At 39.9% G+C, this 24455-nt stretch overlaps 2 protein-coding genes across 2 annotated transcripts in view; both read right to left on the bottom strand.

The window, feature by feature from the left end:
- The window catches only part of NAT10 (N-acetyltransferase 10), a 41811-nt gene extending 38584 nt beyond the window's left edge, over window positions 1-3227 (bottom strand). Inside the window, exon 1 of the mRNA XM_017849689.1 lies at window positions 2605-3227. The gene's annotated coding sequence lies outside the window, so the exon portion shown is untranslated. The remainder of the gene's footprint in view (window positions 1-2604) is intronic.
- A 3073-nt stretch (window positions 3228-6300) lies between these two features.
- Window positions 6301-24455, bottom strand: part of CAPRIN1 (cell cycle associated protein 1) — a 51281-nt gene continuing 33126 nt past the window's right edge. Inside the window, exons 8-19 of the mRNA XM_017849688.1 lie at window positions 23700-23752; window positions 23536-23622; window positions 21794-21949; window positions 21600-21708; window positions 18925-18986; window positions 18085-18195; window positions 17696-17845; window positions 16316-16466; window positions 11572-11766; window positions 10939-11039; window positions 10482-10545; window positions 6301-8925 (exon numbers count right to left, since the gene is read on the bottom strand). Of these exons, the coding sequence (XP_017705177.1) occupies window positions 8861-8925; window positions 10482-10545; window positions 10939-11039; window positions 11572-11766; window positions 16316-16466; window positions 17696-17845; window positions 18085-18195; window positions 18925-18986; window positions 21600-21708; window positions 21794-21949; window positions 23536-23622; window positions 23700-23752 (1304 nt within the window). The 3' untranslated portion in view covers window positions 6301-8860. The remainder of the gene's footprint in view (window positions 8926-10481; window positions 10546-10938; window positions 11040-11571; window positions 11767-16315; window positions 16467-17695; window positions 17846-18084; window positions 18196-18924; window positions 18987-21599; window positions 21709-21793; window positions 21950-23535; window positions 23623-23699; window positions 23753-24455) is intronic.

Below are 24455 nucleotides of genomic sequence, written 5' to 3'. Positions count from 1 at the left end.
AAGAGCTCCATAAGGAAGACATCAGTCTCTAGTTTTAAACTCAGGAAACCTTTGGCTTGGGAGGTGAGAAAACCTTCCCTCAGCCTGGGAAGCCTGTAATTCACCTCTATTAAAGTCTTTTTAAAAATCAGAAACTTGTATATTCAAAAAAGTAGGAGAATGACTAAAATACATAGGGTATATCCAAATATCCAAAGCATTTTGTTTGTTTTTGAGACGGAGTCTCACTCTGTCGCCAGGCTGGAGTGCAGTGGCATGATCTTGGCTTCCTGCTACCTCTGCCTCCTGGGTTCAACCAATCCTCCTGCCTCAGCCTCCCGAGTAGCTGCGACTACAGGCACACGTTGGCCAGGATGGTCTCGATCTCTTGACCACCCAGTCCGCCCACCTCAGCCTCCCAAAGTGCTGGGATTACAGGCATGAGCCACCACACTCAGCCAAGCATTTTTAATAACTAAGGATATGGATATAGGTGTTTATGACAGAATCATGACAGAATAAAGTATGATAACATTTCTGATGCATACACATAACAGAGGGGAAAAAAAGACTGGAAGGAAGTATCAAAGTATAAAGTAGCTACTTCTGGATGGTGGGACATTTATTTTGTTCTTTTGTTTTTGTGGAGTCTTAAAAAATTCACGTGTTACTAATAAAGTCAGGGAAATCAATAACTATCAATGAATAATTCCATGTGTGCGTCCAAAATGTTTCCTCATTTTAGGGAAAACTATACTGAAGCCTTTGTACAGACAGACCTCAAAAGTTCTCGCGGAAGTTCTCGCCGGGTGTGGTGGTTCACGCCTGTAAGCCCAGCACTTTGAAAGGCAGAGGCGGGTGGATCACCCGGGAATTCGAGACCAGCCTGGCCAACATGGCGAAACCCCATCTCTACCAAAAATACAAAACTTAGCCGGGAGTGGTGGTGGAGCTGCAGGAGAGGCTGAGGCAAGAGAATCACTTGAAACCGGGAGGCGGAAGTTGCAGTGAGCCGAGATCATGTGCCATTGCACTCCAACCTAGGCGACAGAGCGAGACTCTGTCTCAAAAAAAAAAAAAAAAAAAAAAAGTTCTGTGATTACCTACAGTAAAATATTGCATCATCACAATAAAAACGTCAGAAATATCACTGTAAAAGTGACATGCTACTTAGATGTAAAAGTGACATGCTACTTAGAAATTCCGGTACCTACTGCATTATAAACATAAAGCTTATTTACTGAACCACACCACACTTTAACTGTCCCTTCTAACCTTTCAATCCAAACACAGATTTTAGCATATGTCTTACTATAAAACACTAAGTCAAGGACCTCAATTTATAAGTAAAGGAGAAAGTATAAAGAATTCAAATACCCCGAGGCAGAAAAACGACAGAGACAGAATTCACCCTCAAGTCTTCCCGACTCCAAAACCTGAGCTCTTCCCAGTTCACCAATCTTCTCAACTTGTAAACCCTGTGTTGCCGGCCACATAAAGAGCCCGCAAAAATCAATCAACAACTAATTAATGGGGGCTGCCTCTTGCTCTAGCTACTGTGGGAGCCCCAGAAGTAGTACCACAAGGCCCTTGACTTCAAGCCTGCATTCTTCTTGAAGAAGGTATTTAAAAGAATGAGATGAGGAACAAAATAATAAGTAAAATTAGATGTAAAAAAAAAACAGCTATAGTGAGGGGTCAGATGAAGGAAGCGCTGAGATTACTACAGGCTGAAGCTGTCATGGAAGGCCTGGATGGGGAAGGCCTTGGAGGTGATTATTTTTCACTCACTCATTCATTTATCTATCTACACATAACATCTAGGTGGCAGGCACCACTTTAGGTGCACTGGCAAACAAAACCAAGTCCTGAATGTGACTGCTGAATAAAGAGTATAAAGGAATGTGCACAGTGAAGGATTTAAGAACGTGGAAGGGGCCGGGCGCGGTGGCTCAAGCCTGTAATCCCAGCACTTTGGGAGGCCGAGACGGGCGGATCACGAGGTCAGGAGATCGAGACCATCCTGGCTAACACGGTGAAACCCCGTCTCTACTAAAAATACAAAAAACTAGCCGGGCGAGGTGGCGGGCGCCTGTAGTCCCAGCTACTCGGGAGACTGAGGCAGGAGAATGGCGTAAACCCAGGAGGCGGAGCTTGCAGTGAGCTGAGATCCGGCCATTGCACTCCAGCCCGGGCGACAGAGCGAGACTCCGTCTCAAAAAAAAAAAAAAAAAAAAAAAAAAAAGAACGTGGAAGGATCTGGAATCAGATTACCTAAGTTTAAAGGTTAGAGCTGCCACCAGGCACTGCGGGCAAGCTCTACGGAAAGCAAGTGTTGTCACCCACCCATTCAACCCGACTCCCCAGTTACAGGCACTTAGAGGGTGAGTATCAAGCCACGCAATCCCCGAGGATGCTCGAGAAGCACGCGCCGAGAGCGGCTGCGTATTGGAGAGGTGATTCTGTTATCTAGGAGCGCCCCAAAAGAGGGGTGGAGGACAGTCGGCGTAGGCCAGGTATCCGTCTGGATGCAGAGCCTTCATCCTGAGGCTGGTCCCCTCTCGGGCCAGGAAGAACACAGACACCGATCTTGGCATCCATACCCGGCCCTCCCGCGTTGGGTACCTGCGTCCCGAGCCCGGCGGATCCCAGCCAGTGGAGAAGCAGAAGCACGTGGGAGCACGCAACAACTCCGAAAGAGAAGGCACAGCTGACTGCCCCTAGCGGATGCCTGGTGACCCGGTCTCGGACTTGGCCTGGCTCCGCGGCACGCACCCCTCTCAGGCACTGGTACACAGCACGTGCGCAAGCGCATTAAAGTCGCAGCGATGGCGAGCGAGAAGGGACCTTCCTCAAGGCTGTCGCTGAGTAATGACGTAAGCCACCAGAGGCGGAGCTGGGGCCTAGATGTCCACTGCGGTTGCGCATTTTAGTCTCACTGCTCGCGGTAGCTGGGGTATTGGGTGCGGTTTGCCTCTTCACTCTCTTCATATCCGAACTAAGGTACCTTGGCTGAGAAGGGCAAAATAGATGTCCGCACCCCCAGGGCCTGCCAACGTAGGCCCAGGGTTCTCAGCGTCAGCCTGGGTACGCGAGACGCGACGGATCCAGCTGTCTGTGCTCAATTTAACCGATCCCCGGAAGTTGAGGAAACTCGGCCGACTAGAGCTATTTTATTGGTCTCGCTTGTCCCTCCACCCCCACAGTTCTAATCTTACAGATGGGAATCCTGTAATCTACCCATGACTGCTGCCTCTGTACTTTGGAGGCTCCCATTAGGCCTGTATATGGTCGTCAAATGAAATTACTCCCCCTGGGCTTCCAGTAAACTCCAAGAACATGACTACAAGGACAACCTATACATAGTGTGTTGCATTCTTGACTTTGGGGCAGATGGCTGAACTTCAAAAAGCATTATCAACTGCTTGATGTTTCCTCCTGGATACCGCAGATGTCTGAATCCAAACCCCTTCCCCAGATAGACACTTCCAATTTTAGTATCAGCAGCAGCACCCATTTAATCCAACATTCATCATGAAATTTTTTTTTAGTTCATTCAGCAAAATGTCAATATGCCCATGCACTATTCTGCTCACAAGGGATAGTGACCAAAATGTTACTACCCCTCGTGGTTAATTCTAGGTTGTTTTAAATGCTATTAAGCAAAAGTATCCAGTGAGTGAAGTGACTAAGGGCACTATTTTAGAAGCGAACACGGAAGGCCTCTGACGGGGTGACACTGGATGAAACAAGGACCTGAAATTTAGAAAGAATAAGCCCTGACAGTATCTGAGTGAAATGCTCCCCCATGCCAAAGATGTACATACAAAAGCTCCAAGATGGGGAAGAAGTCCTGGCAGTCTGTGGCCAAAGCAGTGGGCAAGTGAAGGACCAGATTTAGAATTCTAGTCATGATGAGAAACCACTGGAGTTTGTGGGGGACTGGGAAATGAGAAAATGTGCTTTGCCCTCTTAAAAGGCTATTAGGCAAAAAACTAAACCACAGGAAGGCAACGGTAAAAAACGGGAGAACAATTATAAGCTATTGTCACCTGTGCTAGGATGGTAGTCGTGGCAGTGGTTGAAAGTATTAGATAACTGGATATTCAAGTTAAACTACGTGAACTCACTTTTAAGAATTAGATACAGGGTATAAAAGTAAATTGAAGATGGCACCCAAAACATTTGCTCTGATCAACTGGTGTTGGGTAATCAAGGAGTTGATTTGGAATACTGAGAGTCTGACATCCAAGGCCTGGAGAAATCAGCAAAGGATACCGAGTAGTGACCAGTGAGATAGGGTATCTACAGAATCCATTCACCACCACCACCCCATCTCCACCTTAAGTTGGAATCCATTATTTCTCACATGGACCACTCCAACAAGCCTCCGTACCATCTCTTGGTCCGTATGTTCTCAGCATTGCATTGAATGTTATTTAAATGGCAACGTTATTAAGTGAGCCACCACCCCCACCCCAAACAACAATTTTGTTTTTTGGTTTTTTTTTTTTTTGAGACGAAGTCTCGCTCTGTCGCCCAGGCTGGAGTGCAGTGGCGCCATCTCTGCTCACTGCAACTTACCCGGTTCAAGCGATTCTTCTGCCTCAGCCTCCCGAATAGCTGGGACTACAGGCGCATGCCACCACGCCCGGCTAGTTTCAGTATTTTTAGTAGAGACGGGGTTTCACCATATTGGCCAGGCTGGTCTCAAACTCCTGACCTCATGATCCCCCTGCCTCAGACTCCCGAAGTGCTGGGATTTCAGGCAAGAGCCACCACACCTGGCCCAACACACAGCTTTAAAACCTTCAATAGTTTGCAACTGTTTTTAAGAGAAAACATTTTGCAGCTGTTCTTAAAGAGACAAAACATGAAATGCAACTATTACGCTGTCCACAGTAGTCTTTACCTGTTTCTCTAACCTGTAACTCTGCTAGTCCTTTCTCTTTCCACTTGATCCTGGTACTTTCAGTCACTGGTGATCAGACGTTTAGATATGTTCTTCTCTCCCTTTCTTTTGACTAGTCTACTACCCCTTACCCTTCAAATCTAGCTCAATTACCCCTTTCAGTTGTCTCCCCTGATCATTTTAACTAGGGTATACACTCTCTGTCATGGCTTTAGTATCTACCACATTGCTCCAACATGGCATTTGCTACACTTTGGTGTCGTATCAGTGTCTTTGATTAGACAGTTCAATGAAAGCAGAAACCACAGTGATTTTTGTTACCACTAAATGCCTAGTGCTTGGCATGATGCTGGGCAAAGGATACCCTAATTTGCTGAATAAAGCCTTAGTTCAGTGGCTTAGTACAGTGTGTCTGCCTATTAAACACAGTACTTCAAAGTTGGTATTTCCAAATGAGCAATAATACACGAATGCCTTTGCTAGATGATCAGGAACAAACTGATCTTCCACTGCCTATACTCAAAACAGCCGTACTGTTCACTAACTGGATTAGGCTTCAGAACAGCTTGTTAAAGTAGGATATTAGTAGTAGAGGCTGAGAAGTGTATTAGAAGATGAGGCTATCAGATTTCTTATATAAACCTTTTCCTCTCCTCGCACCAGTAGCAATTCTTCACTTACAGCTTTTGCTGGATGCTTTTTAACAACTTAAGCAGACTTCGTTCAAGGACAGTGAGAAAACCAGGCTTTCATAGAACTTAATCTAATGTAATTTTAAACATTCACTAGTCTTTTCCAGTACTTTTGTAGAATTCAAAATGGAAAAAGGTATGAGCCTTAACAATTTACTTTCATTTTCCTGAGGGGTTTTCCTCCCCATTAACTCCATAAAAAGGACAAGATGAAGGGCAATACTGATTCTGTGAAATCTAACTTACAATCAATTAAAACTTAGAATGCTTAACAGGAACTCAAGTGGAATGCAGATTCCGAGCTTAAAGATGAAATGAAGGGTTTGAATTCGGCACTTACCTGCATTCCATTTCCTCTAGTTATATTACTGAAAATATAATGAACAAATGTCCTAAAACACTTAGGAAGCTGACTGCTCAACTAGCTGTTAACTGATCACCTCAGTTAATCAACCTTCTGAGAATAAGCACACATTCTTTGTCTCCTTTAAGTGGAAAAGTCTCCCACATAAGAGTTGCATATAAAAGGAGACAAAAGAACTGTAGAAGCTAACTGATTAGAAATATTTAAAGGATATTTAGTATCAAGGTACAATGATTGAAAAAAACTTTTCTGTATTTTTTAGGAATTATTAGGATCTGGAAATAAAACTGCCCTAATCAAGGTAATCAATGACATTCTACCTTTTTAAGTTTTAAAAAAAAAGTTTCATATCCACATGAGATGATTTATATTGTGCATATACAAAAGTATTTTATATGTGAGCTTGGCTACACCAAGAGGCTACAGTGACACGTGTGACAATCGTTTCCTTGAAACTCTGCTAAAATATGCATTTGACCAAACAAAAGGCCTTCTGCAGCTAGGACAAGCAATCACATATTATACAGAATACTTAGAACCAAGATTCAGATCTTAATGAGACTTATTGAAAGGTTCTCTACCCCATAATGAGGCACCCCTTTAAAAATATGGTCTGAGTAGACATAAAAGATATACATTTAAACTGTGATGGTAAAATAACCAAAAAAAGAAAAATTATAGTTTAAAAAAAGAAACAATTCTTTGAAAAAACATACATAGAATAGTCAAACTATGAACACCTTTACACATTCACAACATCTGCACTAATGCATAGAAGTTCAAAACCTAGAAGGCATTTCTTCCCCATCCCTTCTCTGAAACTGATTCATAGAGGTCACTGTGTGAAGAACTTCAATCCTGATTGTAAATATCATGAAATTATTTTCTACACAGATAGCAAATTTAGTTTTATATAGGATTGCAAGCATACATCATCTAGGGATTACCCAGTAAACCACAAATATTTTATCCATTCCCCTAACATACAGATAACATATGGTTGTGGTACATCCCAGGCAGATGTCATTTAAAGCACGCAAGGGGAGGTGCTAGCAAAAAAATACTCATTTGCCAAAGTAACAGGTTAACCCTTCCAATATGATGTACCACAACCACACATGAGAAAAGTCAAGAACTTATTTTATTTTATTTTAAAATAAACATTGAAGATCCCCCATTTCCCACCACCCTACAAAACTTTTGAATGTGGAATGTTCAACAGCCTATCCATTTTGGTAGGTTACAAAACCAGCAAAAAACTCCAGTTGTCTAATGATGAATGTTTGAGAATAGTTTTGTTTTTAAATAGCTGAGCACCTACTGGAAAAATTCCTGGGCTAAATGCTGAAAATAAAATTTAATTTCTGCACAGAAAACACCATTAACTTAGTAGCCTTTGCTTAAAGGTGGGCTTAATTCTCCATGAAGTCAGAATGAGACAATAAGCAGCATTAAGTTCATAGGCACACAGAACTAGTGCTCAAACTGCTAGCATAAATTCCAACAGAGTACATAAGGCTAAGTCACTACTCAAGTGTCCATTTCCATCAAATTTAGAGACTCTCCCTATGCATCTAAGGGAAGGAATTATCACTTTGAATATAAATGCCTCCAGGAGAAAAGGAGAATTCAGGTAAGGTTAAATTAGACAAAAGATAATAAGTGCAAGTACTAGAGAAATGTTGCTGGAGATAACCATAAAATTTGTGACACTAACGTGGTATGGGGGTGAATCACATAAGCTGCTAGCTGTTGAACACCAGTGTTTCAAGATACAACTTTTATAAACATGTTTTATTTGTTTTGCTTATACCATCAGAACTGAAACTACCGTCTGTGATTTCCCTGAAACAGGGAAATCAATCTAAAACACATACTGGTGCCTTTCAAAAGATAGCAATTGAAAAGGGTGGTAGCAGCAGGCATTTGGTATCTTTTCCTTTTAAAAAAAAGCTTTCAAGCTGAAGGAAAAACATGTGACCAAGAGTGTTATGATTATCCACTAGAGATTTCATCAGTACCTGTACCAATTTAGGTGACAATACAGCAAAATCCAAGGATTAGTGACAGACAATGTACATGTCATAAGGAATGATAGTACCAATCCTTACAAAAGTCATTGTCTCAAAAAAACTGTTAAGTGTTCAAAAAGGTATCTAAATATTTCACATTAAGTACAGAAGCGGCCATCCAGATTACATCCCATATCTGTTGCATATTTTTCAAAAAGTGCCAATCAAAGCCTAATTTTGCATCTTGGCTTTGTCTTATACAGTATCAGCTGTTAAAAAGCATTTTACATGTGTTTTTAACCACAGTTGTTTGGCCAGATGAACAGTGCTGTGTCAAAGCTGGTAGCCAGCCTTATAGGTGTGATTAGGACCCATGCATAATTTGGTATGCATCTGAACGTTCAGTGCTCCAATTTAACTGGAAAAGCTGTGAAATGCAGTTGTTCTGCCAAACCACACTCCACTCCTTTCATCTTCCTTTCTAGGGAAATATTTTAGTTTGTCAGTTACCATTGAGTAACTCAAGGGCTGATTTGTAGATTTTATCCAATGTCGAAAAAGTCAATCTTGCCTTTATCAAGCCACTTCAAATAACTATGGAGATTATCATCACCCTGTAAAGTATATTGTTTTACTCCTAAGCAAGGGTGAGGAATCTGAGTATCATGTGCAAGGTTCAAGATGACGCTTAGGACAGAACATGCAGAGTAAAAATAGTTTCCTTCCATATCCAGGTAATAGAAAGCTGACAATTGTAGTCCTGTCTTTATGGGATGAAAACAGTCCCTTTACAATAAGTTTCCTGAAAGGGAGAACAAATAGATAATAACTCTTCTGGTAACATATTATGGTACACTGGCCAGTGTGTTTTTGGCGATTAAACATAATCCTGTGAATCAGATTAATTCACTTGCTGAGTGTTCATTTGCGGCATCCCTCTGTTGGGTCTTGGGGGCCCTCCACGACCTAGAAGACAAAAATGGCATTTGATTTTTCTTTCAAATATTATTTGTTTTGCCTTCAAGCAGATTTTCATCTGAAGTCAAGAAGCATGTGGGCATCCTGTCACCACATTATTAGGCTTAAGAGGTCAATTCTTCAGTGTTCAAGTTTCCCCTGTCCTGGAAGTTGTCATGCGCAAATTTGCTCATGTTCTCTTAGCTAAAAGAAGAGTAGAGCTAATGGAGTATTCCACCAGTACTCATTCATTCATTCATTCAACAAGTATTTATTGAGTGCCTACTATGTGCCAGGCACCGTCATCAAGCGTTGGGAATAGATACAGCAGAGAAGACAGACAAGGTACCTGCTCTCATGGAGCTTACATTCTAGTGTACACTCTAGCTTACATTTCAGTAGTAAGTAACATCATACTATCAAAATTAATAAAAGCACCAGAATGAAAACAGACCTTATTACCTAAACTGTTAAAAAGAAACTACATAACATTCAAAATTGTATAATGACTTTTAACAGATAAAGTAACTTTTCGCATGCTGTTAAAACAGATTTTTAGCTATCAGTTTGAACTCAACTTTCATCGAATATGCTACAAGGTGGGAAAGAAGAACATAACCCACATTCACATGCAAATATCTTTTGATATTTCTAGTCAAGTCAGTAATTCCCAAGTGATCCATTAATTTTTAGAAAAATGTACCTTTTTCCTGGCCAGTTTCTACTAGCATTCAAATCAAAGTACTTTGTAATTCCTCCTTAACACACATTTTATACATGTTATGGCCAATAGAGGAAACCTATTTGATGTTTAACCTCCCTCAAATCAGAGAACCATTTAGAATTTCAGACTACATGAAATGCTAGCTCTAACTGTTAAATAGGTTAACTTCCTGCCAGAATGGGAAGTAGTTTTCCCATAGTAAAAGAAAAACCAAAAACTCTCCAAACCTGTAATTTTTTTTAAGTATAGTTCAATAAGTTAGGAATTTGGGAGTTTTGTTTAAAAGTCAGTAAATAACTTGATATTTATATACTAATAGCAGCGTCCAAAAGGCATTGCAAATTCCATTAGTTTCTATTACTTTAAATGGTTCTCTAAATGTTAACTATGGCTTATCGCGCATTAAAGGGTGTCTGGCCTTAAAAATATAATAGGCGTGTTTTCCAAAAAATGAAAGAGGCAATAATAAAATTTATATAAATGTTCAATCTCATTCCAAAAATGTCTTACCAAAAATGTTTCAGTAAGTACTTCCTAAAAAAAATTTAGCAAGGTTTTAGGGACCTGAAAAATAATTTTCAGTTGGAAAAACACTTTTCTGAGGGAAGGGAATATGTTCTAGTTTTAGTTTTCAAGACAGTTTATATAGTAACAGGGAAAGTCATTCAAAATTAAAATTTGGGTCCAAGATTAAGTTTTAGAAACAGAGCATTTCATTTAATCCCTAGCAACAAGTCTGGAAAGGATAAATGTATTCCTAACATGCAGACTATGAACAGCTCTTCCAAGGCCAGAACAGAAGCTCCACTTAGGAGCTAGGATCACCACCACAAAATATTACCTCGTGGGGCTCCCCGTGGTCCACTCTGCCCAGAGCCTCGCTTGAAATTCTGCTGATATCCATCCTAAAAGACAAGCTAGTTAGTATTGAAAAGGTACTTTTTAAAAAATTCTTACCCATCTATTCTTTCAGTCTAACACTCAATACAGAATTCTTCCTTAATTTTTTAGACACTTCAGTATATCACGGCTACACCTTATTCTGTAATTGTTGAACTTCTATTCTCAAGAACATTCAGTGAAATATATTTCTCTGCTCTTGGAAATCACTGTCTTTAACAAGCTTTACTAAAGGAGTACTTATGTTACAAGTGCTAAAAGCTTTTGTTTCAACAAAGTGTCTTGGACACCACAAAGTTAATGCCAAATTAGTTACTTAGGTTCATTAAGCAAATACATTAAGTAACTTTCATTGGTATACTTAGTTCAGGTTTACACTTTAGAACTGCTTTACCTACCCGTTGATAGCCAGAGTAATCCCGGGGAGCACTGAACTGAGACTGTGTATAACCACTGTTTGGAGTGTTAGAGAATGAAGGGCGGTAACCATCATATCCTCCTAAAATTTAGGACAAGAAAAGAAATAATTTTCTTATCTTCACAAGGAATTTTTACTCTTATTAATGAAGATGGGAAGAACTAGAAAATTGTAAGTCAGGCTAATCAAATTAATTTCCAATTTCCTATCTTGATCCAATCTGTTTATAAATTTCTATAAGTACTAACGGCCCCTCAGAAGATAAACTTTTAACCCATCTATGCATGTAAACACACATCTATACAAACATAATAAACAATCCCCATAAGTTTTGGTAATGTGGAAAATACTTATCCTCCAGGAGATAGTGGTAGACATTAATTTGACATAACCAAATGAACAAAAATTCCATGATTTGTTATTTAAATAACAAATTATACCAAATACACAAATTATACCAATTGTATCAAAATATACATTTAGTTTACATTGTACATAAGAGGCTAATACAGATACATCCTTCCCAAAAACTGTGTGATAATATTTTACAAATCAAAAACTAATTTGAACTAGTAAAAGGTCATTAGAACTTCCCTTTTTAATTTTTCTTTACCTCTGAATCCATTGGCAGGGCCCCGGTATCCATTCATCAAGCCTCTAGCACCACGGGAGCCTCCACGAGACACACCACGACTATTGTAATAGGGCTGATTGCTACGTGGAAATCCAGTGTTCTGCTGAGGAGGCTGCTGGTGGTTACCAGTCACTTGATGGGACTGGTCCGGGGAACCATGGTAAGTGCCAACCACTATAATTTAAAAAAGAAAGAAAAGGGTATATATATACACAGCTCATTACCTTTTGTTCTCCCATGCACTTTCTAGTTTGTGTCTTATACAGTCTCCTTGAAGTTTAATCCTTAAATAAATTTGCATACAATGATAAGGAAAACTAAACATGAATAAAGTCTCTTACCTTTCTCCTACCCTTAGACTAAGCTAATGGGGGTAAAATTCTCCAACCACAATTCCAAACCTTTGAAAGCAGGGTGCATGACTGATCCTTCCAAACAAATTATTTGAAAGGCTATATTAACATCTTCGGAAAGGCATCTACTTTTTAGCACAAGAGACCCAAAATAACTCAAAAGATTTACTCTTAGTACATTACCATATTTTGTACCATGTAATTACTTATTTTCATTATAAAGCTCCTTAGTGGTAGAAATTTTCTTCTTCTTTTAAATATCCTTTGGTACTTAGTAAAACATACAAAACCACTCTCTCATATTTAAGCAGCTATATGGTAGAATATGTCATCAATTACATAGTTTAACTGATCAGCAAAGGCCTTCGATTTATAGCCCTTAATGCCAAATTCCATTTCAAAGTATGTAAAATGGCAAGTATAGCCAATTTAGAAAACAATCACATGGTACTCACATTGGCACTCAACCCACTTGAGGCTAAGGTTCTAGAACATACACACTAACATATATACAAGCTCTATCCACAATGGAGAGAGTTCTAGAATCTAGAAATTTTCAAAAATTAAATACTACTGAACAATGTATATAATTCAAAGAGGAGAAAAAAATAGGGTGCTAAAAGTACCTCTGGGAGGTGAGAAAGGCAACAGAGCAAAGGAAAGCCCACACACTAACAACAAGGGTCAAAGGTGCTGGCCAACCCAAATCTCCTCTTTTGGGGCAGAGAGAAAAGCAGCTGTATGACTCTTGAAAATCTTTACTTGACCTATTTTTACATCCTTAAGAAACTCCAAATACATTAATAGTTGTTAGAATCCTATTTTACGATGAAAGCACTAGGGAATACCTAAGGAAAAGAGAGAGCCATGGCTCCTCTTGAATTACTTAATAAACCAACTACATCAGTGTCATCTTTTTATATAGATTGCCTTTTATTACATTCCCAAAATTAAAAATTATAAGTGAATGACAAATACACATAACATTTGCCATTAAAGTGGTTAATTTGTATCCATGTACAATGTATCCAAAAGAACTGAATTTTAGAATCACTTTTTATCAATAACAGCTTGTAATCTTGATCAAATCTCACTGTAAGAAATTCATAGCAAGGCTGAGTACAGTGGCTCACGCTGGTAATGCCAGCACTTTGGGAGACCAAGGTGAGCAGACCGCTTGAGCTCAGGATTTTGAGACCAGCTGGGCAACAGTGAGACCCCATCTCAACAACAACAAAAATACAAAAACTTAGCTAGGCATGGTGGTGCATGCCTGTGGTCCCAGCTACTTGGGAGGCTGAGGTGGGAAGATGGCTTAAGCCTGGAAGGCAGAGGTTGTAGTGAGTCGAGATGGTACCACTGCACTCCAGTCTGGGAGACAAGAGCCAGACTGTGTCTCAAAAAAGGAAAGAAAGAAAGGAAGCAACTCACAGCAACAACTTAAGTGTGATCTTTATTTAATTTTTACTTTTAAGACAAGGTCTAGCTCTCTCACCCAGTGTTGCTGTTGGAGTTCAGTCAAATAATCATGGCTCACTGCAACCTTGAACTCCTGGGCTCAAGTGATCCTCCAGCCTCAGCCTCCTGAGGAGCTCCGACTACAGGCATTCACCACCTCACCCTGCTAATTTCTGTATTTACTTTATAGAGGTGGGGCTCTCACTATGTTGCCCAGGTTGGTCTCAAACTCCTGGTCTTAAGCGGGCCTCCCAAAGAGCTGGGATTACTGGCGTGAGCCACCACACCCAGTCTTCATTTTATTTTAAAATACCCACATTCCTACTTAAATTTTGGTAAAGTATAAATGTGTAGGCCATTTTAAAAAGCCAAAGATTCTTTTGTCATGTTGTTCCTGATTAGACACTAATTCAAATTAAAACACAATTTCTAGAATGATGGGACATACTGAAATGATTTGTTCAACAAATATCAGGCCAGGCATGGTGGCTCACGCCTGTAATCCCAGCACTTTGGAAGGCCGAAGCGGGTGGATCACCTGAGGCTTGAGGCAGGAGGCCGAGGCAGGAGAATTGCTTGAACCCAAGCAATTGAACCCGAGACGCAGAGGTTGCAGTGAGCCAAGATCGTGTCATTGCACTGGACAACGGCCCACAATGTATACATGTTATTTCATCATGAACACCTGGCCTCAAGCAATCCTCCCACCTCAGCCTCAAATGTAGCTGGGATTACAGGTGCCAGCCATGAAGCCTGCCCACAATGTACACACATTTCAACACATCATGCCGTATGTGATAAATACACATATATATAGTTTCTATTTCTCAATTAAAAATAAATAAATGAACTTTTAAAAAAAAAATAGAAAAGCAATCCATGTACTTATCAGTGGGAGAAAGTTTTCGGCAAGAACTTGGAAAGGAAGTATGAAGGCCCTGAGATTAAAAGAGAACTTGTTGCATGTGTGACTGGTGTGAGTGTAATCCTAGCACTTTGGAAGGCCGAGGCAGGCAGATCACTTGAGCCCAGACCAGGAGTTCAAGACCAGCCTGGACAATATGGTGAAACCCTGTTTCTACCAAGAATACAAAATACAAAATACAAAAAAATAAAAATAATAAAAATTTAGCCAAGCATGGTGGCACATGCCTGTGGTACCAGCTACTTGGGGAGACTGAGGTAGAAGGATCCCTTGAACCCGGAGGCAGAGGTTACAGTGAGCCATGGTGATCGCACCACTAGTTTTTATCATTCAGAAGCTGAGCGTAGTATAACTGGTAACTTCTATCAGAATATGGAAGATTCGAGCTTCATATTAGAGATACTGAATACTACAGGACATGTAAGAATTTACTACTGAAAAATCTAATGCTGATCCAAGTTTACCAAGAAACTGAATATAGAAAATTATACAACTTTTCAAAATCGGGCTGACAAAATCAAAGTATTAACTCCTCTGATTGCTGGTTTGTTGTGGGATTCCAATTAAATTCCAAGGAATTAAAGAACCAAAGACCTAAAGAAGACATTAAAAGACCTAAGAAGACTTAAAACCATCTGGCTGGGCATGGTGGCTTATGCCTATAATCCTAATGCGTTGAAAGGTAGAGGTGGGAGGACTGCTGGAGGCCCTGAGTTTGAGAAAACCCTGCAGTCCCAGCTACTTGTGGGGCTGAGACAGGAAGATCACTTGAGCCCCAGAGTTAAAGGGTCTAGTACATGATTACACCACGGCACTCCAGCCTGGTCAACAGAGACCCCATTTTTTTAAAAAAAAATTAAGAAAATAAAAAAAAATCTAAAGTATCTCTATCAAGCTAGACAAGGTAGTTCATGCCCATAATCCCACCACTCTGGGAGACAGAGGCAGTACGTTTGCTCGAGGCCAGGAATTGGAGACCAGCCTGGCATCATAGTAAGCTCCTGGAGACCCTGTCTCTACAAATAAATAAATAAATAAAATTAGCCAGGCGTGGTGGTAAGCACCTGTAGTCCCAACTACTCAGGAGGCTGAGGGAGAAGGAGTTTGAGGCTGCAGTGAGTTATGCTGGCATCACTGCACTCCAGCCTGGGCAACAAAGTGAGAACCTGTCTGAAATAAATGTCTCTATCTACATTACTGTTGTGACAGGTATGGTAACTAGCCAAATTATGACCTTACTTGACAAAATAGATTATGTTTCAACCCAGTCCACGAAATGCAGCCACCATGAGTTTTTTCTTAACTTTGTCTAACTGACTCAATGCCAGATATCATGCTAAAAGCCTTCAGTCAATTAACAATTAAAAGTACAGTTTATCACCAGGTGCAATGGCTCACGCCTTTAATTCCAGCACTTTGGGAGGCCGAGGTGGGCAGATCACGTGAGCTCAGAAGTTTGAGGCAAGCCTGGGCAACATGGTGAAACCCCAACTCTACCAAAAATACAAAAAATTAGCTGGGCGTGGTGGCACATGCGTGTATTCCCAAGCTACTTGGGAGGCTGAGGTAGGGAGGATTGCTTGTGCCCAGGAGTCAGAGGTTGCAGTGAGTCGAGATCACAGCACTGCACTCCAGCCTGGGTGACAGAGTGAGACCCCATCTCAAAAAAAAGAAAAAAAAAAAAAGTATAGTTTATGGTAATTCAAGTAACAAATTTAATTCCATATAAATTATACAATGCAACAGGGATATTATGTAAGTTCAGTGACAAAAGGAAAATGGGTATAAAGCCTCCAAAACTTGCACATAATTCACATATCAAAGTACAGACTCAATTTAACTCATGATCTGACATGAAAAATTTATATGGTCTACTACTAAAACAGAAACTCTTGAACACCACCACTCTGAAGTCTAAACTGTCCTAACACTGTCAATAACTGTGCTGGAAAGCAAGGAGCCAATGAGGTGACACTGGATTTCGTACCTGTTTGAAGCTGTTCTTGCTGAAGCTCTGTTTGTTCTACTTGGTGAGGCTGACTAGAAAAGCTCTGGTTATAACTGGCCTGGTACTGATTTTGCTGTTTTAAAGTTTCTGGTTCATTAACAGGAGGAACTGGGGCATTCATATTGAACACCTGTTAGTAAATAAAGTAAATGATTAGTTCATCCTTTTATTCTCTGCTTTATAACATGGCCAAACTCAATGGTGGTTTTACCTCAGACATAAATAAAGACATCACAGAAGTCTCAAACACAAAAACATCACACACATACACACAAATCCCTCCAAGTGCTTCAATATGGAAAAAGACATATATATTGTATAGTACTTAAAGGGGAGTATGATAACATGCTGTGAAATGGAAGAAGGGAATTAAAAAAAATAAAAAGACATACAATCAGCAGCCTTGGAAACGCTTTTACATATATGAGAAATCCTTTTAAAAGACAAACTCTGGCTGGGCACAGTGGCTCACACCTGTAATCCCAGCACTTTGGGAGGCTGAGGCAGGCAGATCATCTGAAGCCAAAAGTTCAAGACCAGCCTGACCAACATGGTGAAACCCCATCTCTACTAAAAATACAAAAATTAGCTGGGCACGGTGGCTTATGCCTGTAGTGCCAGCTATTCCAGAGGCTGAGGCATGAGTATCGCTTGAACCCAGGAGGTAGATATTGCAGTGAGGTGAGATCACGCCACTACACTCCAGCCTGGGTGACACAGCAAGACTTTGTCTCAAAAAATAAATAAATAAATAAGACAATCTCCTGATGCAGTATCACTTACAGAAATTTATTCTATGAACTTTAACAGGGTTGAATGTTTTTTTCATTTTATTGACATTTTAATCAAAAGTTAAATATTTTAATATTTAATCTTATGAACTCTCCCCTGAGCACTGATTTAGCTGAACCCCACAGATTACAGGATTATTATTATTTTCTAGAAATTCTCTAAAGGTGCTTGCTCAAGAATCAAGGTAAAGCATAACATCTGAAATTTAAAAATACTTCAGTAAAATAAAAGATTAAGCAAACAGGGCAACAAATCTAGGTAATGATTATGTGGATGTTATATTAGTCTATTTCTCTGAATGTTTAAACTTTTGGTTAACCAAATCAAAAGGGTAAAACTACAAATTAAGATGATGCAGGCACATCATTCATAAGGCTAAAATTTATCTCTAGAATATCCATTAATATCAGTTAATCTCTGGAATAATCAGTTTATGTTCAATTAAATATACCCTACGGTTACAAAAGATGCAGACTCAAGCACAGTTAAATGAAGACCTTTAAAAAAGAAAAGAAAATCTACCATGATTCACATTACACACTAGGCAATTAATGTTAATTTGCTTACCGTTTGCATGGATTGGAATGGAGCTGCATTTACATTGATTCCACTGCTATGTAAAGGTTTGCTCGTCCCAGCCTGAAATACTTGAGGCTGAGACGCAGCAGGAAGGGATGATGATGCTGTAGTCTGGTCTGTATTTAAAGAGATTGTTGCCTAAACACAAAGTGAATAGATGCACTTTAGAGATAAACTAAACTTAGCCAAACAAAAAGTGAATAGATGTACTAAAGTGGTAAATTAATCTCAAACTTATGTGTATTAACAAACTCAAATATTTCATGAAAGCAAAGTAGGTCCAAAAAGAAGAAGAATGTTATTAATAGTAATGTACCTCTGTCCAATTCATGAGTAAGTGCCTCATCAAATGTATGTGGCCTGGTAAAAGAACTTGCCTGAATCTGATCAATTGGTTCCTTCTGTGGTCGTTGCTCTGTAGCATGAGAAGGCTGGTACAAGGGCTGAGATGCTGTGTACCCCTCACTTGTGGATGATACCAAAGGAACCTAGACATAAGTAAAGAAATAAAAGCTTTTTCCTGCTTACAAAATTGACTGTTAAAAAAACAAGTTATCTGTAAGACACATAAGGCTAAGAAAGGCTAAGAAACAGATACAACTGCTAAAGAAGGGAGAAATTAATACTGTCATCTTTTTAAATCTGTATAATATAAAACCTAAAATTGCAAAAAACATATACATTTTGAAGCTTGACGTTAAATAAACCCAAGTCTCGTTATAAAGACCCTCTACAAGTACTTCTAAGATGGAGAAATCTGCATTAAATTTTACAATTATGTCTAAACTGTGTCTTCTGAAATTCTCAGTTCTAAATAAAAAAAGCTTATTTCATTATAATACATTATTTAAAATGCAAGACTTAAGAAAAACTTAAAATGTCATCAAGAGGAAAAATGAACCTAAACATAAAAATAAAGGCTGACAGCTATCCACAACAATAAATTTGTTGAATTCCAACAGAAGACTTGGACACTGATGAAATTCATACCTTCTTTCATAAGCTAAGAAAGAAACCAAGGAACCAATTAAAACAAAAGTGAAAAAATATTTTTAAATTATTTTTTAAAAATAGAGATGGTGTCTCGCTACACTGCCCAGACTGGTCTTGAACTCCTGACCTCAAGTGATCCTCCCATCTCAGCCTCCTGAAGTACTAGGATTATAGGCATGAGCCACTTCACCTGGCCCTGAAGAAAATAGTTTTATCACTCTTACCTGTGTAGCTTCTGGTTGTACAGGAACTTGATTAGGCTGAGCAAGTCTAGATTCAGAATGAACTGCAAAGGTGACCAAAATATTTCTGTCATACAAAATTAAATTTTTAGAGAGACGCGTCTAAATACCTTTTATTTCGCTATTAAAGGCTTTTTTTGGCGGGGGGGGGGGGGACAGGATCTCGCTCTGTCACCCAGGCTAGAGTACAGTGATGTGATCTCAGCTCACTGTAACCTCTGCCTCTCGGGCTCAAGTGATCCTCCCACCTCAGCCTCCCAAGTAGCTGTGACTATAGGTGTGTGCCACCACACTCGGATAATTTTTGTATTTTTAGTAGAGACAGGGTTTCGCCATGTTGCCCAGGCTGGTCTCAAACTCCTAGGCTCAAGCAATCTGCCCACCTCAGCCTCCCAAAGTGCTGGGATTACAGGGATGAACCACCATGCCCGGCAATTAAAGGTAAATTAAAGGCAATTAAAGGTAAACCATAAATAAACTTTTTAGCAATCATGAAAATAAATTGGGAAATGCAAATAAAATTTTAGCTTTCAAGTGAGCATTTTGGTTTACTGGCAGTGATAATTATTTAATAGTTTACTTTCACAATTGGTTTCATCTTGTTTTTTCCAAGAGTAAAGTAAAATGTTGTAATAGAATGCACTAACAAATAATCAGTGCCATGAGAAAAACTTTTAAAGCTGTACAATAAAGCAGCATTATTCATACTCCAGACCTCAGACAGACAGTATTCCATTTTTATCTGTTTCTTCTAAAACAGGGTCTCACTGTGTTGCCCAGGCTGGAGTGCAGTGGCACCATCATAGCTAACTGTAGTCTCAAACTCTGGGCACAAGAAATCCTCCCACCTTGGCTTCTTGAGTAGCTGGGACTACAGGTGCATGACACCCTGCCAACCTAACTTTTTTATTTGGCTAATTTTTAATTTTTGTAGAGGCAAGGTCTATGTTGCCCAGGCTGGTCTCAAACTCCTGGGCTCAAGTGATCCTTCCTCTTCAGCCTCCCAAAGCACTGAGATTACAGGCATGAGCTACCATACCCAGCTCAATGTATCTTAACCAACTTTCAATTAATTTCAAATGTTTCTAGAGATAAAGAAAATTTAAAATATGTACTTTTTGGCCAGGCACAGTGGCTCACACTTGTAATCCCAGCACTTTGGGAGGTCAAGGCGGGTGGATCACGAGGTCAAGAGTTTGAGACCATCCTGGCCAACATGGTGAAACCCTGTCCCTACTAAAACACAAAAATTAGCAAGGCACCTGTACTTCCAGCTACTTGGAAGGCTGAGGCAGGAAAATCGCTTGAACCCAGGAAGCGGGGGTTGCAGTAAGCCAAGCCAAGAATACGCCACTGCATTCCAGCCTGGTGACAGAGTGAGACTCCGTCTCTAAATAAATAATATACACTTTTCAAGAGCCTATATTCAACTCAGCATGCATCTTCTTAACAATTCCCATCACTCTCCCACCTCCCCTCCCAACAATGATTAAACAGATAATCAAAACGACGATCTTCGGTTAGTCATTGAGAAAGCACCCATTTTCACTGGAGAGTCTACTGGACTCAGCATTATGTAAAAATATCTAAATAGCCTAACAGGTTTTATCAGTGCTACCTATACTGACTTTCATACAATTTCCCAGCTGAGAAAACAACTTATTATCTTCCTTTGGTAGAGCTCAGAAAATGAACACTAAAAACCATGATTGCTCTCTTGTAGGTATCACCTTTGATCTGTTTTCTAACTCTTGGTAGAAATGTGGCAAGAGATATGAGCTCCCTTTACTTCAGAAAAATCCTAACTACCTTACACCAAATTAAGTGTCATTAAACATACTTTTACTCAGCAACTTCTTTTATGATATTTAAGATCATGCAACATTAAATAGGTTATTTTATTTAGTTCCACTTTTCTGCAACTAACACTGATGTGTTCTGGGAAAAACCAGGATGACTTACAATCACTAATAGTCCTGCAGAGAAGGTCCACTTAACCCAATGGAAGGCACCAACTCTATTTAGTGCTACTACTTCAAATAATGGTGTAAGTCCAGAAAGAGTCTGAAACTATCTTGTGGTTTCTCTCTTCCCTTTGCCTCTTACCCATTTCATTGCTGTGTATTTTTTTTAAGGTAATAAAATCCAGAAATTCTCCTAGAAAGCTATAAGCATTTAAAGAAAGACATCTCTATTATTCTTACTCCTAAATTTGGAAATTTTAAAAGCCAAGCAAAATTTCACTTGTTAAAGTTACAAAAACAGGCAAAACTGGTCTATTATAGTTACAAGTACGGAAGTGATTGCTATCGCTAGGGGCGAGGATAACTAGTGATTGAAAGGAAACACAACGCAGGTTTCTGGGGTACTGGTAATGTTTCATTTCTTAATCTAGGTGCAGGTGTTTTCAGTTTATAAAAACTCATTAAACTTGCATATATTTTCTATGTCTACATGCCAATAAAAGTTTAAAATAAACAATTATGGAACTACATTTTAATTCAAATTATAGGAACGATAACATTCTTTTTATCAAATTAAAAGACCTAAGTCAAAATTAAAGTCATTAAAATAAAATTAATTTTCACAAACTTTATAAAACCTGAAAAGTACTGACCTTATACTTCTCTCTCACATAAAAATGTACCACTACTAACCTGGAGGGCAAACCAGCTGGGGCATGTCCATGTTTTGTGTTGGATTCATAGGCTGTGCAGATACAATGGCAGGATCGAGTGTCTGGTTTTCAAAATCCAGCATTGAATCCTACAGGTTAAGTTAGGATAGAATAAAGTCAAATAATATAAACACTTAAAGTTTCTGTTACAGTGTTTGACTAAAATGAACATACCTGTATGAAATTATAGGGACCCTGCATTTGTGCCATAAGGTCTTGTACTCGCTGTCTTCTCACAAGGGGATCTGCCTGAGCCACTGGAGTCAAAGAGTGGGGCTCTGGTACTGAAGGGGATGCAGCCTGAGGTTGCTGCTGGAGTGAATTTACCACCTAAGGTAGAAAAAACAGGATGAGAAACAAGAGGAGAGCAAAAAAGCTCCACTCACTACCATCATGATGGGTCCCCCAAACTACATATACCATCTAATACTATAAACAGAACAGGCTTTAATGCAGTTACCCAAATGGACTACATTTATGCCAAATTTAACATTCTGAAAAATGTCGTCACTTCTATAGTGTTTCAGTTCCATAGGACCACTATGTAGCATTTCAGGTTGGTTGATTGATTAATTTTTATTTTTGAGATGGAATCTAGCTCTGTAGCCCAGGCTGGAGAGCAGTGGCAGGATCTTGGCTCACTGCAACCTCTATCTCCCGGGTTCAAGCAATTTTCCTGCCTCAGCCTCTCAAGTAGCTGGGATTACAGGCACCCACCACCACGCCCAGCTAATTTTTGTATTTTTAGTAGAGACAGGGTTTCACACCATGTTGGACAGGCTGGGCTCCAACTCTTGGCCTCATGTGATCCACCTGCCTCAGCCCCACAAAGTGCTGGGATTACAGGCATGAGCCACCGTGCCCAGCCAGGAGAATGGTCTTGATAGAAGAATAACATATTAAAAAGGAAAGCATAAAGGCCGGGCGCGGTGGCTCAAGCCTGTAATCCCAGCACTTTGGGAGGCCGAGACGGGCGGATCACGAGGTCAGGAGATCGAGACCATCCTGGCTAACACGGTGAAACCCCGTCTCTACTAAAAATACAAAAACTAGCCAGGCGAGGTGGCGGGCGCCTGTAGTCCCAGCTACTCGGGAGGCTGAGGCAGGAGAATGGCGTCAACCCGGGAGGCGGAGCTTGCAGTGAGCTGAGATCCGGCCACTGCACTCCAGTCCGGGCGACAGAGCGAGACTCCGCCTCAAAAAAAAAAAAAAAAAAGGAAAGCGTATTACCCTCAGCTTACAGCCATTTTCCTGCACTTTGGGGGTGTAAAGAAAGACATCTAAAAGAGGATCAAAAGGAAGGCCAGGACCCATTGGTAAGGTTTTTTGGACTGTATCTTACAGATAACAAGGCATCACTGAGAGCCTCAAGTACAAGTAACTTAAAGCTAACTTTTCCAATAAAATTAAGTTGTGACAATGAATAGGATGGTCCAGAGGCAGTCAGAGAGGAGTAATATGAAGAGTCACTGAACTAGACATGAGGACCCCAAAAAAAATTATCGTATCAGTTGAGAGACAGCATTAGAAAACACTAGAGGAAGTCTACAGCCTGGTGACCAAACATTAGGGTAAAGGAGTACAAGATGATACCCCAAAACACAGATCAGTGTGGGAGCCCTGATTTTTACAAAGCAACCTAATTTCAGTAAGAGACAAATCATGGTAACAAATTAACCCACATATAACTTTGTATAAAATAATTTTTTTTACATTGGTTCAGCAAAGCAGTGATCCTATTAAATATCCACAGGGATAAACATTCATTTTTTCGAAGTAACAGTCTGGTGTAATGAGTTTGTTATTGTAATAAATGTACTAATAATGCAAAAAACAATCTTAATTTGTTCTCAGTAGAAATAAAAATTACTAAGTGAAAACAAAGACAACAACCTTGCAATACAGAGAACTCTTACCTCAACCGTTTCAACTGTCCACTCATCTACCTGCTCCTTTTCACCACTGGTGAACTGTGTTTCCGCCATGAACTGTCTATTTACATACTGCAAAGCAAAGTAAATGTTTGAGACATTTGTTTGAAAGGCAGCAAAGTAAAGGCAGCATTAAATTAAAATCATACCTCTGTTGATTCAACTTCACTTTGCTCAGTGTACTCTTCTGCTGGCTCAGGTTCTAAGAGGTTAAAAAATGGTGCAAAACAAAAGGATTTTTAGGTCAGTAATACTACTCTACTCTGCGTGATATTGGTAGATAACATGTCATTATACATTTGTCCAAACCCAGAGAATTACAACACTAAGAGTAAACCCAAATGTAAACTACGGACTTTGGGTGATAATAATGTGTCAGTGTGGGTTTATCAACTGTTAACAAATGTACCACTCTGGTCAGGGGGATGCTGACAATGAGGGAGGCTGTGCATCAGTGAGGGTAGAAAGTAAATGGGAAATGGCTACACCTTCTGTTCAGTTTTGCTGTTAGCCTAAAACTGCTCTAAAAAATAAAGTCGGCTGGGTACAGTGGCTCATGCCTGTAATCCCAGCACTTTGGAAGACCAAGATGGGTGCACACCTGAGGTCAAGAGTTCGAGATCAACCTGGCCAATCTGGTGAAACCCCATCTCCACTAAAAATGCAAAAAATTGCCCAGGCATGGTGGTGGACGCCTGTAATCCCAGCTACTCAGGAGGCTGAGGCAGGAGAATCACTTGAACCTGGGAGGCAGAGGTTGCAGTGGGCCGAGATCAGGCCATTGCGCTCCAGCCTGGGAAACAAGAGCAAAACTCCATCCGAAAAAATAAATAAATAAATAAAATAAAGTCTATTTTAGAAATGATACCATAAAGTACAATAAATCTTTTTTTTTTTTTTTTTTT

This window comes from Rhinopithecus bieti, unplaced genomic scaffold (assembly GCF_001698545.2).
Source record: "Rhinopithecus bieti isolate Rb0 unplaced genomic scaffold, ASM169854v2 scaffold_32083, whole genome shotgun sequence".
Classification (NCBI taxonomy): Eukaryota; Metazoa; Chordata; class Mammalia; order Primates; family Cercopithecidae; genus Rhinopithecus; species Rhinopithecus bieti.
The sequence above is the reverse complement of the archived record's forward strand: the minus strand, read 5'-3'. Positions and strand labels throughout refer to the sequence as shown.